General features: G+C 53.5%; 1 protein-coding gene across 1 annotated transcript in view; it reads left to right on the forward strand.

The window, feature by feature from the left end:
* Positions 1-12,672, forward strand: part of ASAP3 (ArfGAP with SH3 domain, ankyrin repeat and PH domain 3) — a 48,619-nt gene extending 35,947 nt beyond the window's left edge. Inside the window, 20 exon segments of the mRNA XM_059690852.1 lie at positions 197-282; positions 743-818; positions 995-1,081; positions 1,249-1,358; positions 2,673-2,742; positions 3,057-3,144; positions 4,206-4,254; positions 4,360-4,550; positions 4,637-4,770; positions 4,965-5,059; positions 5,284-5,461; positions 6,370-6,455; positions 6,639-6,754; positions 7,770-7,837; positions 7,926-8,033; positions 8,151-8,346; positions 9,182-9,392; positions 10,359-10,401; positions 10,403-10,450; positions 11,338-12,672. Coding sequence (XP_059546835.1) covers positions 197-282; positions 743-818; positions 995-1,081; positions 1,249-1,358; positions 2,673-2,742; positions 3,057-3,144; positions 4,206-4,254; positions 4,360-4,550; positions 4,637-4,770; positions 4,965-5,059; positions 5,284-5,461; positions 6,370-6,455; positions 6,639-6,754; positions 7,770-7,837; positions 7,926-8,033; positions 8,151-8,346; positions 9,182-9,392; positions 10,359-10,401; positions 10,403-10,450; positions 11,338-11,412 — 2,115 coding nt within the window. The 3' untranslated portion in view covers positions 11,413-12,672.
* The last annotated feature ends 2,552 nt before the right edge of the window (positions 12,673-15,224 follow it).

Genomic DNA, 15,224 nt, shown 5'->3' on the forward strand with positions numbered 1-15,224 from the left:
GGAGGGTGGGACGTGTCCTCCCGCCTGCCTCTCCTGCACCTCCCAGGGCCCAGGCACAGGCTCAGCTCGGGCCCTGTTCAGATGGCCGTTGGGATGTCACCAAGCTTCAGTCATGGCCAAGAGGGGGACTGCAGGCCCTTGTCCCAAGGATTCAGCTTCTGCTCACATGGCACATCTTCCCCTCCCCGCCCCCCAGTATCTGCTGAAAGCCGGGGAGAGCCAGATGAAGCAAGGCCCCGACTTCCTGCAGAGCCTCATCAAGTTCTTCCATGCCCAGCACAAGTAGGTTTCTCCCCATGTCCCCAACCCTAGCCCCATGTTCCTCGCCCCTTAACCTGTCAGGCAGCAGAGAACCAGGCCCAGGCCCAGGGTCTGGCAGACCCCCAGGACTCTGTATGCCTGTACCGTCTTGGTAATGTTTTCACAGCTCTTTATTGAGCACTCTCCATGAGTCAGGCCCTAAGTATTGACTCCCTTGATCTCACTCAATCCCCTCACGCCCCTGTGAGCAGGTATTATTGTTATCCCCATTTTACAGATGTGAAAACGGAGGCTCAGATTTACTAAGCTCACACAGCTAGTAAACTGGGATCTGGACCCAGACATTCTAACTCCAGAGGGCCTGCTCTTGACCATCAGACTATACTGCCCGGTGATCCTTGGAGCACCTTCTCCCATACTTGGTGTTTCATCTCTCATTTTCATTCCTCTCTGGTCCCTTGTTTGGCCTCGCACCCCTTAGCTTTTTCCAAGATGGCTGGAAGGCTGCTCAGAGCCTGTCCCCGTTCATCGAGAAGCTGGCAGCCTCGGTACATGCAGTAAGTCGGGCCTTACGCTTTGGCATGTGGTCAAGCCCCCTGTCCTTCTGGGAGAAGCTGGGTGTGGAAGAGCTGCCCCCTGCCCAGAGAGTGAGGCTCCTGCCCTGCTGCGCTGGTCTGGACTCTGCACCGGGCACATCTGCTGGCTGATGATGGGGTCTTGCCCTCTCCCATAGCTGCGCCAAGCCCAGGAGGAGGAGCTGCAGAAGCTGACCCAGCTCCGGGACTCCCTCCGAGGGACGCTGCAGCTTGAGAACAGAGAGGTCAGCCCCTGATGCATCCCAGGAGTGCTTTCCCCCGAAAGGCACACCCTGTGGGAGGTGAGGGGGGGAGGAAGACTTCTCAGAGTCCCCTGAGGTCTCCTCGCAGGAGACCCCTGCAGAATGGGGCTCTTCCCACCCTGAGGTCTCCTTTCATGTCTGGGGAGCAGGAGAACATGAGCCGGAAGAACTCAGGAGGTGGCTACAGCATCCACCAGCACCAAGGCAACAAGCAATTTGGGACGGAGAAGGTGGGCTTTCTATACAAGAAAAGTGATGGGTAAGTGACTTGGAGAACTTTAAGTAGCTTGACCAAAGCCACACAGGCAGTAAATGTCATGGTTGGAGTTACTGACCAAGGGGGCTATTCTTATCACTTGAGGGTTCTTGGACCCTCCTCTGTGGCAATGCAAAACCATCACAGTCCTGGGCATGTGAGCTTCTAAAAGCCATGGTTGGTCTTAACTCGAAGAAACATAGCAGCAGTGAACACTGTTTGAGCATTTATGCCCTAGAGAAGTGGTTCTCAACCTGTGGGCCGCGACCCCTTTGGCAGTCAAACGACCCTTTCACAGGGGTCGCCTGAGACCATCAGATATTTACATTACAATTCATAACAGTAGCAACATTACAGTTATGAAGTAGCAACGAAAATAATTTTATGGTTGGGTCACAACATGAGGAACTGTATTTAAAGGGCCAGAAGGTTGAGAACCACTGCTAGAGATTCTCCATGCCCTCACTCTTAACCTCTGCAATATTCGGAATATGCCTGGAAATGGAAGTGTTGCCTGTGCCTTCCTCCCTGGGTGTAAAAAAATCAGTCTGGGAAATGCATAGGCCCTTATGGGAAGTGTTCATGTTACTACTTTCTTTCTTTTTAAACATTTAACCACCTTTTATTTATTTATTTTTTGTTTGTTTTTGTTAATCCTCACCCGAGGATATTTTTCCATTGATTTTTAGAGAGAATGGAAGAGAGAGGGAAAGACAGAGAGAAACATCGATGTTAGAGAAGCACATCGATTGGTTGCCTCCTGCAGGAGCCCTGACCAGGGCCCGGGCCAGGGAGGAGTCTGCAACCAAGGCACATGCCCTTGACCGGAATCAAACCCGGGACCCTTTGGTCCACAGGCTGATACTCTATCCACTGAGCCAAACCGGCCAGGGCCCTGTTACTACTTTCAAATCAGTTTTTATCAGAGAAGAATAACTCTGTTAAACCAATTAATATCTACGGAAGTTAAGTAGCTCTGGAGCATGGATTTGCTAATTGTATTTTTAGCGTCTCAATATTCATGTTGCTTTGTGTTTAACCCTAATTCACCTGTTGCGGTCAAGAGCCTGTCCCTTCTCTCTGATAAGTTGGGACTGTGTCTTCTCCATCAGAGCAGAAGCGCTCAGAAGGTCACGTGCCCCCTTCAGAATAAGGATTCCCAGAGAGTGCAGCTGGTTCCCCCATCAGACCGGGAGCTTCTTATGGACAGAACTGTGTCTCCTCCTTCAGGAGACCTGGGCCAGGACTCTGTTTTTCTGCTACAGGGGACTTAGGTGTGAGCCTTGGGTCATTGTCTCTCTATCCTCTGGATCCTAGAATTCGAAGAGTCTGGCAGAAAAGGAAGTGTGGAGTCAAGTATGGCTGCCTGACCATCTCACACAGCATGGTGAGGCCGGGAGGGGTGGGGTCTCAGAACACCATGGGTCCTTTCAACCCCTCGGTGTTCTGAGCAGACAAGTGTCAAACCCTCCCCTCTGAGACCTGGATCCAGGTTCCTGGAGATGCCCTGTGTGTTGAGGGAAGGATGGGACCCAAAGCTCCCAGCCTGGTGGTGGCCCACACTCCACGACCTGGGGGTGCTGGGAGAGGGGACACATAAACGAACAGGATTATGCCCATTTAACAGATTGAGAAACAGGGGCCTACGAGTTTGGGAGACGCAGAGGGTAACGTACATCCTCCTCCCCCAACTTCCCACAGATAAACCGGCCCCCAGTGAAGCTGACCCTGCTGACGTGCCAAGTGAGGCCAAACCCCGAGGAGAAAAAGTGCTTTGACCTGGTGACTCGTGAGTAGTTCCGCCCCCTTCCCCACACTGCCCAAGGCTTCTCCAAGAGACCTGTCAGCCACCAGGAGGCTGAGCCAGGGCCCGTGTCCAGTTCCACATGTTTGTCAAACAGCCACTACTGCAGGCAGAAGACTCCCTAGGCCCTGGACACTCTGTAAAGCATATTTGAATGGACTTGGAGGGGTAGATTTTGCAATTATTATTACTTTGGAGTCTTTGGTGTCAGGCTTTCTCAGGGCAGGCGTAGGCTGAGAAAAGCCTAGTCTCATCCTTAGGGAGCCCTCTCTGGCAGGGGTGTGATTGGGGACCCAGGACTGTAAAAAGAGGGGGGGTGTCCAGAAGAGAGGAGCAGATATAGCATTGTCAAAGATTAAAGAGAGGAAGGCCTGCCCTGCTCTGGGCAATCAGGAAGGCTGCTTGGAGGAGGCAGCCCTTGACATTAGCCTTGAAGGACACAGGAGGTAGAGTCTGGGGAGGGCATTTCAGGGGACAGGATTGGCATGAGGAAAAGCATAAAAACAGGAGCGTGGGTCGGGCCAGTTTAGCCAGAGCGTGGGGTTCACATAGGCGTCGTAGGAGATGAGGCCTAGGAATGCCTCTTAAAGGTTTGGATCTTGTTTCCTGGCAGTCGGGAGCCAAGGGGGGCCTTGGGTCAGGGGAGTGGTGTGGTTAGAGCAGAGCCTTAGGCAACAACCATCTGGCAGTTGGTACCGGCTGTGGGGAGCAGAAGAGACGGAGAGCAGGGAGACCAGACAGGGGGCCGAGGGGCAGGTGGGGTGGTGGCAGTGGGTTCAGAGGAGACTGCCTCTGAGCTGCGTGGGGCCTGTGCCCTCCAATACCTCCCCTGACCTGGAACCCCAGCTGCCCACTGAGAGCCTTGCTGGGATCCTACTTTGGAGGTGATTTCTGAGAAACTGCCCCCTCTGCTGGCCACTGCCATTACCCGCCCACTCCTAGCTTGGCAGAGCCTGGCCTCAGGGACAACAGCTCAGTCTGGATCCAGTGGTTCGGGTGAGGGCTCCCTGGGCCCAGGGAAGGCCAGACACCTCCTCTCCCAACAGACAACAGGACGTACCACTTCCAGGCGGAGGACGAACATGAGTGTGAGGCGTGAGTGCTCCCCCACGACCAGCCTGGGGGTGGGAGCAGGGGAGCCCGGTGGGCAGGACCCCAGGCCAGGGGTGTCATCCCCACGCCCCCATGCACTCTCCGCAGGTGGGTGTCAGTGCTGCAGAACAGCAAGGACGAAGCTTTGAGCAGTGCCTTCCAGGGGGAGCCCAGTGGCATCCCGGGGCCCTGGGGGGCCGCCGGGCTGGACGGGGAGCTCCAGGACCTCACCAAGCTCCTCATCGCCGAGGTGAAGAGCGGGCCCGGCAACGGCCAGTGCTGCGACTGCGGGGCTGCAGGTCCGGCGGTGGGGCCGCCCCCAGGAGGGAGGTGGGAGGGGAGGGGAGGGGCCGCACCTCCAGGAACGAGCTGCTCTCCTTCGCAGACCCCACGTGGCTCAGCACCAACCTGGGCGTGCTCACCTGCATCCAGTGTTCGGGGGTCCACCGCGAGCTGGGCGTGCGCTTCTCGCGCATCCAGTCCCTCACCTTGGACCTGCTGTGCCCCTCGGAGTTGTTGGTGAGAGTGGATTCCAGGCGTGGTTCGATCAAGAGGCGGGCCTGGGCACAGTGGCTCAGCCAGAGCTTGGGGAGGGGGGCGGGGTGCCTGGAGGGGGAGGAGGGGAAGGTGAGGGTCAGGGCTGGGCCTCTGAGGGCTCAGTCCTCCAGGGGGCGCTATCCTCACCACCCCGTCTTACTTTCCTGTGACTCCAGCTGGCCTTGAACATCGGGAACACGCGCTTCAACGAAGTCATGGAGGCCCAGCTGCCCTCACATGGCGGCCCTAAACCCTCAGCTGACAGCGACATGTAAGGGGACCCTCAGATGGAGGGCGTCCTGGCTGGGGATTCCGCTTCCCCAGCTCCCAAGGTCTCAGAAAGATCTTGGACGGGAAGTCTGGGGAGAGGGGAGCCTCAGGTCTGGGAGAGTCCAGGACAGGTTCTCGGAGATCTGTGTCTCCTGTGGGAGGGCGCCAGGGGTCAGCTGGGTGGGAAGGGCTAACTGAGGTCCTGCATGTGGTTGTCCTTGGCAGGAGTGCCCGCAGGGACTATATCGTGGCCAAGTATGTGGAACACAGGTTTGCCCGGCGGTCCACACCCGAGCCTCAGAGGCTCTGGATGGCCATTTGCAACCAGGACCTCCTGTCTGTGCTGGAGGCCTTCGCTAATGGGCAGGACTTCGGGCAGCTGCTGCCAGGGCCTGAGGGGCAGGTGAGAACCCCCTCCAGGGACCACTTATAACCCACCCGCACATACATATGCCCCAGGCCTCCAGGACCAGCTATCACGCCCCTCTGCCCACCTCTGACATCTGCTCAAACCTCACCCATCAGAGGGGTAAAAAGGAAAGAGCGCATGTTCAGTCAAGCAGACCCGAGCCAGAATCCGGGCCCTGCCTTTCCCTAGCTGTGTGGTCCAGAGCGGGTTGCTTAACTTCTCTGAGAAAGAGATGAGAAAATGATAGCACCCACGTTGAAATGAGAATTGTCGTGTGAGTAAAGGGCCTACTGCATAATACTAGCATGTGTGCAGTAAATTGTTAGTATCTCTATTTTTCTTGAGTACCTTTGGAAATGGATAAAGGTGGGTCATATTAGAGCAGGGAAGGCCACTGTATGGCATTTTCAGTAACAAACATCATATGAACTGGGGAGTCGGGGGGAGAATAGCAGAGACATTTGAAAGATTAAATCAACAGGAGTTGCTGAACATCAAAAATGGGGTGGCATATCTTTGAGCGGCCTGATACCTCTGTAGGCTGTCCAGCGGGCAGGAAAGTGCCATATGACGGGGAGGTAAGCACCTGGAACGGCCCCTGAGTGACAGCGGAAACATGAGGTTCTCTGAGGTCCTGGTGGCAGTGAGAGGAACAAAGAGAGGAGCCCAGGGCCAAGAACCAAGTTAGGGAAACGTCTTCTATTGGTGGCAAGAGGAGCCAGAGCCACTGAAGGAAGAGATGTCACCCTCCTCTCAAACATGTTGTCCATTCAGTCTCATCTCTCAAGGGTTCTGGCAGCCTCATATCTGGAGGTGTCAGGGGACAGCAGGAATTCAAGGGGGTGATATTGGGGTGGGGGCAGGTGAACCGGGGAAACTCAGAGGGATGGATGTGTATTTAGGCACCTGGAGAGCTCGCCCTGCACTTGGCTGTCAGAGTCGCCAACCAGGCCTCCCTGCCCCTGGTGGATTTCATCATTCAGAATGGGTGAGAACCTCCTTGCCTGTCTGTCCATGACCTCACACTGCCCCTGGCCTTGCTCTCCTCCCTCCCCTCCCTCCTCTCCTCTTCCTCTTCCTCTTTTTCCCCCTGACATTGACCCCTCACCTGTCTATTCCCGACCCCTCACCTATCTATTCCCCTTCCTTCTCCCTGACCATACCTCCCCAGCGGTCACCTGGATGCCAAGGCTGCTGATGGGAACAGTGCCCTGCACTACGCTGCTCTCTACAACCAACCTGACTGCCTCAAGCTGCTGCTGAAAGGGAGAGCTTCGGTTGGCCCAGGTGGGGCTCAAACACCTCCTCCATCAGACTCCCACCCGTGACTCCCCCTCATGTGGGACCCCCTGCCTTTTTCCCAGACAGAGGGCACTGGCTATGAGCATGGACTTCACGGTCCAACTTGGGTCCTAATCCTGGCTTGCCTCTGACCACCTGTGTGACTGTGGGGTTTGTCCATTCAGTTCTTGAGCCTCAGTTTCCTCATCTGTAAAATGGGAATAATACCACTGACCTAGTAGGCCTGCTAAGAAGGTAAAATAAAATACAGTGGGGCCTTGACTTACGAGTTTAATTCGTTCAGAGACCGAGCTCATTAAGGAGCTCGTTAAGGAGCTCGTTAAGGAGCTCGTTAACTCAAATTACGCTGTCAAATCAATGCAAAAAATCAGCGGAGAGACAGCTGGTATCTCAAAAAACTCGTTAGTCGGGACACTCGTAAGTCAAGGCCCCACTGTATTGTTTCTGAAAGTACCTAACCAAAAAAATAATGAGTTGCACCTGAATTATAGTGATTCTAATGGCCACCATTTACTGCTTGACATGTGCCTGGCAATGTGCCAAGTGCTCTACACATATTAACTCATTTAATTTTCACAACACCTGGTCAGGTAGTTGCAAGTATCGTACTCATTTTATAGATGAGAAAATTAAGGCCCAAGGTCACTCAGCCAGGAGGTAGCAGAGCCAGGATTCAAACTCAGACAATTTGATTCCAGTGGCCCATCTTAACCTCTAAACCAGTGGTTCTCAACCTTGGCTGCACATTAGAATCACCTGGGAATCTTTTTTAAATCCCGATTTCTGGGCCTCATCCTCTGGAAATTCGGTTTCTTTGTTATGGGGTGGGGCCACAACATCAGTAACAAAGAAACAGAACTTCCGGAGGCTGAGGCCCAGAAATCAGGATTTTAAAAAGATTCCCAGGTGATTCTAATGTGCAGCCGAGGTTGAGAACCACTGTTCTAAGCTATCAGGCGACTTTGACCCTGACTAAAACTCCTGACTTAACCCCTCACAGTGAATGAGGAAGGAGAAACAGCTCTGGACATAGCCAGGAAGAAGCAACACAAGGAGTGTGAGGAGCTGGTAAGGTCTAGGGAAGGAGGGGTACCCTGACCCTTTCTCTCTCCTCTGAGCCCAGACCCTCTGAACTGCCAAGGCTTTGTTTTGGCAGCTGGAACAGGCCAAGGCTGGGACCCTGGCCTTCCCTCTGCACGTGCACTACTCCTGGGGCGTCTCCACAGAGCCCGGCTCTGACAGTGAGGAGGATGAGGAAGAGAAGGTGAGTCCTAGCCCCTGCCTCTCAGACCGTTAGAACCAGATTGGACCTCGTGTGGGGAGGGGCAGGGTGAACTGGAGAAACCAGGCTGTCCTCCCTCCAACACTTCTGTCCCAGCAGCACTGTCCTCTGAAGCCCCCGGCCCAGGTCCACTGGGCCAGTGGGAGGATGGACATCAGCAACAAGACCTATGAGACCATCACCAACCTGGGATCAGCTGCCCCTCAGAGCCAGAGTGAGGATTGCCCCCCACCCTTACCGGTCAAAAACCCTTCTCGGACCATGGTCCAAGGCCGTGCAGGACATACCAGTGGAGGTATGGTTGGCTGCCCAGAAAAATGCTCATTGTGCCATTCATTGAGGGCCTACTGTGTGCAGGGGCACTGAGCTTACAGTACATATGTTAGTCCATATCATCCTCACTGTCATCTGACAGGTTGGGGTTATCATCTCCCCCTTATAAGTACAGGAACAGAGATGTTCAGTAACCTACCCAAGACCCCACAGCTAAGTCCCTTGTGTGGTAGTCAAACCCAGGTCTGTTTTATTCCAAATCTGTCAATGTTTCACTTAAATAAAAACAGAAAGACACATTTATTGAGCATCTACTATGTCTTGAGGCCTTTGGGGCTACTGAGACACAGTCCAGTGGGGGAGATAAAAACGAATGCAGTCCCTTATAATATAAGGCACAATGTGCTATGGACTGTAAACCCCAAAGGACAGGGACTTTGAGTGTTTTGCTGACTATTTCTCCAGCACCTGGCACGGTGCCTGGCTGTTCTCAAGAACTATTTGTTGAATGAATGGACAGGCTTGTTCTGGGAGTTCAGGGAGGGAGAGGGCACGTCCTGTTGGGACTGGAGGGTGGCTTAGGAAGGCTTCCTGGTGGGGATGGCCTCTGAGCTGAGCCTGAGGGAAGAGCAGGAGATACCAGACCGAGGAGAAGGTATAAGCAGAAGCAAAGCCAGCCCTGGCTGTTGTGAATGAATGCTGTGGGTGAAGAAGACTGCCGTATGATGGGGAGAGTTGAGGGACAGTGCTATCGAGATAGATGGGGGGTGAGGAATGGGAGATCCTAGAGGCCAAAGACTACTTTGAAATTGAGCAGAATAAGAGATAAATACAGGCTTTATCACTTCTGATTCCAGATCATCCCGAAGTCCCCAGCCTGAGCTCAGAGCCTCCTGGGGCCCCCGAGAGCCAGAACAGTCCAACGTCCTCCTCCTCTAGCCTTACAAGTCCCGTGGAACTTGGGGGTACCAACCAAACCCCACCCAGCTCTGAAGAGGGTCTCTGTGAGCCCCCAGGCACCTCCCGACCCAGCCTGACATCTGGAACCACAGCCCCCGTCAGATTCAGGTTGGTGAGAGCCCAGCTGTGCAACCCAGGCAAGTGTCCTGACCTCTCTGAGCATCCACTTATTTCCCCACCTCTGCACTGTGTCTGCCTGAAGACTGGGATACCTTCCAGCTCTGAGGCCCATGACACACAGAAATGCTAGAGCTTAAATGGAGGGTGATTGGACCGCTCGCCCCTTTACACACCTGCTCCTGGGATGTTGATTAAAAATCTGGGGCGCAGCCCTAGCCGGTTTGGCTCAGTGGATAGAGCATAGGCCTGTGGACTGAAGGGTCCCAGGTTTGATTCCAGTCAAGGGCACATGCCCCGGGTTGTGGGCTTGATCCCCAGTGGGCGGCGTGCAGGAGGCAGCCAATCAATGATTCTCTCTCATCATTGATGTTTCTATCTCTCCCTCTTCCTTCTTCTCTGAAATCAATAAAAATATATTTTAAAAAAAAAGAATCTGGGATGCAGACTGCTGAAGCTGGAGTGGAGAAGGTGGGAACCTGTGTGGCTTGTTCTAGAGCAGCGGTTCTCAACCTGTGGGTTGCAACCCCTTTGGCAGTCGAACGACCTTTTCACAGGGGTCGCCTAAGACCATCCTGCATATCAGATATTTACATTACAATTCATACCAGTAGCAACATTACAGTTTTGAAGTAACAACGAAAATAATTTTATGGTTGGGTCACAACATGAGGAACTGTATTTAAAGGGCCAGAAGGTTGAGAACCACTGCTCTAGAGGCTGTCGGTGGGGCATTCGCTCTGTCCCTGCCTTCAACCCAGGATCCAGTCCTCTCTTCCTTACAAACTCTTCCAGTTCGGAGTGTGGGGAGTAGACCGGGAAATCGCCAGAGCTCTCTGGAGGCCAGGGGCCTCGTGGACTCTAAGCCCCAGCCTCACTCCACACCTGAGCCCTTTCTCTCTGCTCTGGGGGGCTCTCTGGGCATGGGGGTCACATTGGCCTCTCCCTGCTTTCCAGCTCCGAGAGCACTCGTTCCTACCGGCGGGGGGCGCCAGAACCTGGAAGACTGTCCCTCAGCCAGGCAGCCTCCACCCAGAAGGAACATGCTGGTAGGTAGGCGCTCAGGACTGTGGTTGGAGGGGAGACGGCAGAGTACCTGGGGGGCAGAGTTGGTCAAGAGTGGGTGTATTGGGGTGGGACACCTCTCCCCAGGATCGGGGTACACAGTTTGGCCATTCCCTGTCCTGGTGCTCCGCCTGCCCCACTCCAGCCCAGGATGGGTGAGGCTGGGGGTACCCAGGCCTTGAGGGATGGCAGAGGTGATGAGGCCCAAGCTCCGGCTGCTCCCGGGAGAGGATGAGCACAGCTGTGTCAGCCAGGCTGGTTGCTCCCCTGCAGCTGCAGGATTAGGGTGCCTGTGCACCAGTCCTCGGGTTGCCTGACTCTCCCCTTGTGCAGGAGTCTCCTGGAATCTGCCAAGACTGGCGGCTCCCAGGCCTAGGGGATGTGCATATATTTAGTTGCGGAACCTGGGAGTGGCCTAGGACAGGGCCAGTAGCGTTGGGAAGGAAGCCTCCTCTCTTCCTTGTTCCCCTGGGAAGTCCTCGGGGATGGTGTGGTTTCTGTGGGGGGTGGAGGAAGGCAGGGGCAGGAGCTGGGTCTCTCTGGGGAATTGTCATCCTCAGTCCACCAAAGTCAGGCGCCAGATACCAATCTGTGTCCACAACCAGGTACCCATCCCTCAGCCTGGCGCTGACACCTGTTGTTGAAGCACAGATGATAATCAGAGCCCCAGCTTTAGAGTGAGGAGACTTGGGCAAGTGGCTTCACTTCTTCAAGCCTCAGTTTCATCGCCTGTAAAATGGGGATACTTTCATCTACCCCCATATTATGATATAATGTCATCCCCATAAGACGTGTGTGAAACTGAGTGAGATAAACAGCTGGCATATAATAAGTGCTTTAAAAATGTCAATTTTCATCCTTCTCTCCCCAGGTTGGCTTCACTGAAGGAGAAGGCTCAAGAACTGGGGTTCTCCCAGCAAGTTCTGTGCTGCTTTTGCAAGACTAGCTCCTTGCTGGCCCTTGCATGCCTGAACCACCCTCATGCTGGACCCCAACGTTCAGAGCTAGGACTTGAGGCCACAAGACTAAGGAGCTGAGGTGTTCACGTCCTTGGGTCGTGCTGCCTCTGTCCCTGTGACCCCGTGGCTGGCCTTCACCCCTCCATGGGCCCATGCCCCTGCCAAGGATGCTGGCCCTTCCATGTTAGGGCTGGTGGTGGTTCTTTCCCCTCTATCTCATTGCTCCCCAGGTTGAGGGAGCCCTGTGGCTAGGTCTGAGTGCTCCCAGCTGCTTCAGCTGCAGAACCCTCACTCCCTCATCATACCAGGACTGTTTCTTCCGCCAGCCTGAGGCTCCACAAGAGTAGGACCAGACTGCCTTCATGATTCTCCAGACCAGGGATTCTGCCAGACTAGGGACCATCTCCTCATCCATTCATTCGTGTTTCTTCACTGAGTTCTGGCTCTATGTCCAGACCTGTACTAGGTACTGCAGATGCCACGTGACTAAGACAAGGGTCCTGCAGATGTGGTCCTTGCTGGGAAGCTGGTCCCAAGGGTTGAGCTTGGGAATGGGCCAGGGCAGATGTTCTGGCTCGAGGGGCAGACTGACCACTGACCATGTGTGACTTGGCAGTTGCCTACAGCCCATCCATTCTGGTTGGTCAATGTCCATGCTGTACTTTCAGTTAAGTAGCCTGATTATCACTCCCTTCGAGGGATAGCACAGCCTTCTGGGGGACCTCTACTACATCCCCAGTCAAGAAGCAGACTGCCCCCTCTCCTTGACTTAGCAGGGAAGGAAGGGATGGCCCCAGATGGTGAGTCCTCACTTCTCTCCTCTTTCTCTTGGTCAACTCAGGAGCCTTCCCGTCTCAGGGAAGGAAAGGGTCACAAAAGGAGAAAGGAGAGAGAGAGAAATGAAACGGGAGGGCAGAGACTTGGCAGTTCTGCTCCCCAGTGCCAGAAATTCCATCCTGACTTTCAGCCCCATGTGAGCAAACACCGAAGCCATCACCAGTCTCTAACACCTCAGCTTTAGAGTCGCTGATGAGCCAGGCCAAACGGGAGGCCAGAGGGTGCCAGTGGCCAACACAGCAGCCTGGCCTGGAGGCTGGGCTGTGTGCCCTGGGGACCTGGCTGCTCTGTGACCCACAGGAACAAAGCCATCTGCCGAGCCCCCGTGTCTGGTTTTGTTCATCTCTGACTTCATCTCTGAGTTGTTCTTTCACTTATCTGTAATAAAAAAAAAATTTTTTTTTAGTAAACCCCTGGTGGTTTTGTTTATGTGATCTGAAGATCAATAGGGAAGGAGAAGGAATCTTAGGACTTGAAATTCCTTCTCTGGGCCCCGTAAGGGAGACAGCCTGGTGCAGAGCAGTGGTTTGCAACCAGGGGCAATTTTGCCCCAAGAGACATTTGGGGATGCAGAGATTTTTGTATTGCTCCCCGTGGGATGGTGCTACTGGCACCTAGTGGCTAGGGGTCAGGGATGCTGCTAAACATGCTACAATACACAGGTCATCCCCTCACAGCAATGACTTACCCAGTCCAAAGTGTTAACAGTGCCATGATTGAGAAACCCTGGTGTGGAGGAAAGACCACTGGACCAGGAGTGAGGACACCTGCAGTTTAGCTCTGCCCCGTTCTTGTCTCCATTTGGTTTCCCCTGAGACAGGTATTTGTGGGCAAGTAATTTACTTGTGAGGTGATCCCAGGAAGTGAAACAGAAAGGTCAAGAAGCAAAAAGGGTGTGTTACGGAAGGGCTATCACTGTATCTAGGTTACCTTATTGGGGAACCTTTGAGACCATATAGATTAGAACGTGCCTTCAAGTTGTCCCACTGAGTGAAGAAATCAGTGTTTTTACCACAAACTCTGGTCTCTTTTTGGTTGGGCAGGTCCTTACTGGAGGTGTTCATTCCCAAGCTCTTCCAGTCTGCCCCAAGCCCTCAGTCAGAGAGAAGTGGGAAGATGTCAAGAGTTTGTCCAGGAATTGCCTGCAGGCAACCTCCAGGGAGGACAGGTAGGCAGAGAGAATATGTTGGGTACCAAGAGTGTCTGAAACAGTTGAACCTGGGCCTCCCTGGGACTCAGTCTTCCCATCAGTACAATGAAGGGGTTGGACTCATTTTCTAAGGGTCTTCTGAGCCCTGATGATGTAAGAGTCTTGGCTTTTTAAAAAAATATATACTTTATTGATTTTTTACAGAGAGGAAGGGAGCGGGAGAGTCAGAAACATCTATGAGAGAGAAACATCGATCAGCTGCCTCCTGCACACCCCCTACTGGGGATGTGCCCGCAACCAAGGTACATGCCCTTGACCAGAATCAAACCTGGGACTCCTCGGTCTGCAGGCTGACGCTCTATCCACTGAGCCAAACCAGTCAGGGCTTACTTTTTGTTGTTGTTGTTGCCATACAACTCAGAGTGAGAACTGGTGGAAATCTGAGAAAAATGAAACTTGTTTGTTTGGAGACAGACCCAGGAGGCCAACCTTGGGGGCCAGGGAAGATGTGGCATCACTTCCGCACCCGTGTGTGGTGGAGGCAACTGGTGTCAGATGAACTCTGATTAGGGCAAGTTTCACCTAAGTCTTCTCCAAGCTGAGGCCCGAAAACACATTTGTTCTTTCTCTCTTTTTTTTTTATTAAATATATTTTATTGATTTTTTACAGAGAGGAAGGAAGAGGGATAGAGAGTTAGAAACATCGATGAGAGAGAAACATCGATCAGCTGCCTCCTGCACACCCCCCAGTGGGGATGTGCCTGCAACCAAGGTACGTGCCCTTGACCGGAATCGAACCTGGGACCCTTCAGTCCGTAGGCCGACGCTCCATCCATTGAGCCAAACCGGTTACAGCTCTCTCTTTTTTTAAAATATATTTTATTGATTTTTTACAGAGAGGAAGGGAGAGGGATAGAGAGTTAGAAACATCGATGAGAGAGAAACATCGATCGGCTGCCTCCTGCACACCCCCTACTGGGGATGTGCCTGCAACCAAGGTACATGCCCTTGACCGGGAATCGAACCTGGGACCCTTCAGTCCGCAGGCCGAAGCTCTATCCACTGAACCAAACCAGTCAGGGCTGTTCTTTCTCTTTTTAAAGGCAATCCTAAGTAACTACAGACAGCTGTCCCTTCAACCTAGAGGAGCTTGCTTGGGGGTTGGCCAAGAGACCTCCCCAAATCCCAAACCATTAGTCTAACCTTCTAGAAGTAGCCTACAATGCTGTACGTGGTCAGGCCCCAACCATCTCTGATTTTCTGTCTCATTTCTCTCTACACTCCTCTCACCTCTGTGTGGTAGCCACACCAATTTTTCAGTTCCTGCAACCCTGACATGCCAGGTACCCTCCCATCCCTAAGCTTTGCACATTTGAAACTCCAGGAGGATTGCTTCGTTCCTCTCTGAATGCCCAGGGCTAGAACCGCCTGGCACATAGTAGGTGCTCGATAAACTGAATGAATCTTTCTTCTCTTATGTGAACACTCTCTTCGTCCTGCCTCCAACTCCCACTCTGCACTTCTGCCCAAAATTTAAATTTTGTTTCTTCAGAGGAGATGACACCCCCCCCCCTCCAATGTGTCCTTGAGGTATCCTCCCCTGCTTGCTGCCCCTCACCCCAGTTGTGGTAATACAGAACTGGCTCTGTCCTTATTTATTGAAGGTCTCTTGCCCACAGACCCGATCTCCAGCCTGCTGGGACTGGGTCTGTCTTGGTCATTGCTTGAATGCTCCATACATTTGCTGAATGAATGAAAAACCTCACCCCTTCCTACCTCTATCCCAGGACACACAGCACCAGTTAGAAGCCA

The sequence above is a fragment of the Myotis daubentonii genome, chromosome 3 (assembly GCF_963259705.1).
Source record: "Myotis daubentonii chromosome 3, mMyoDau2.1, whole genome shotgun sequence".
NCBI classification, from domain to species: domain Eukaryota; kingdom Metazoa; phylum Chordata; class Mammalia; order Chiroptera; family Vespertilionidae; genus Myotis; species Myotis daubentonii.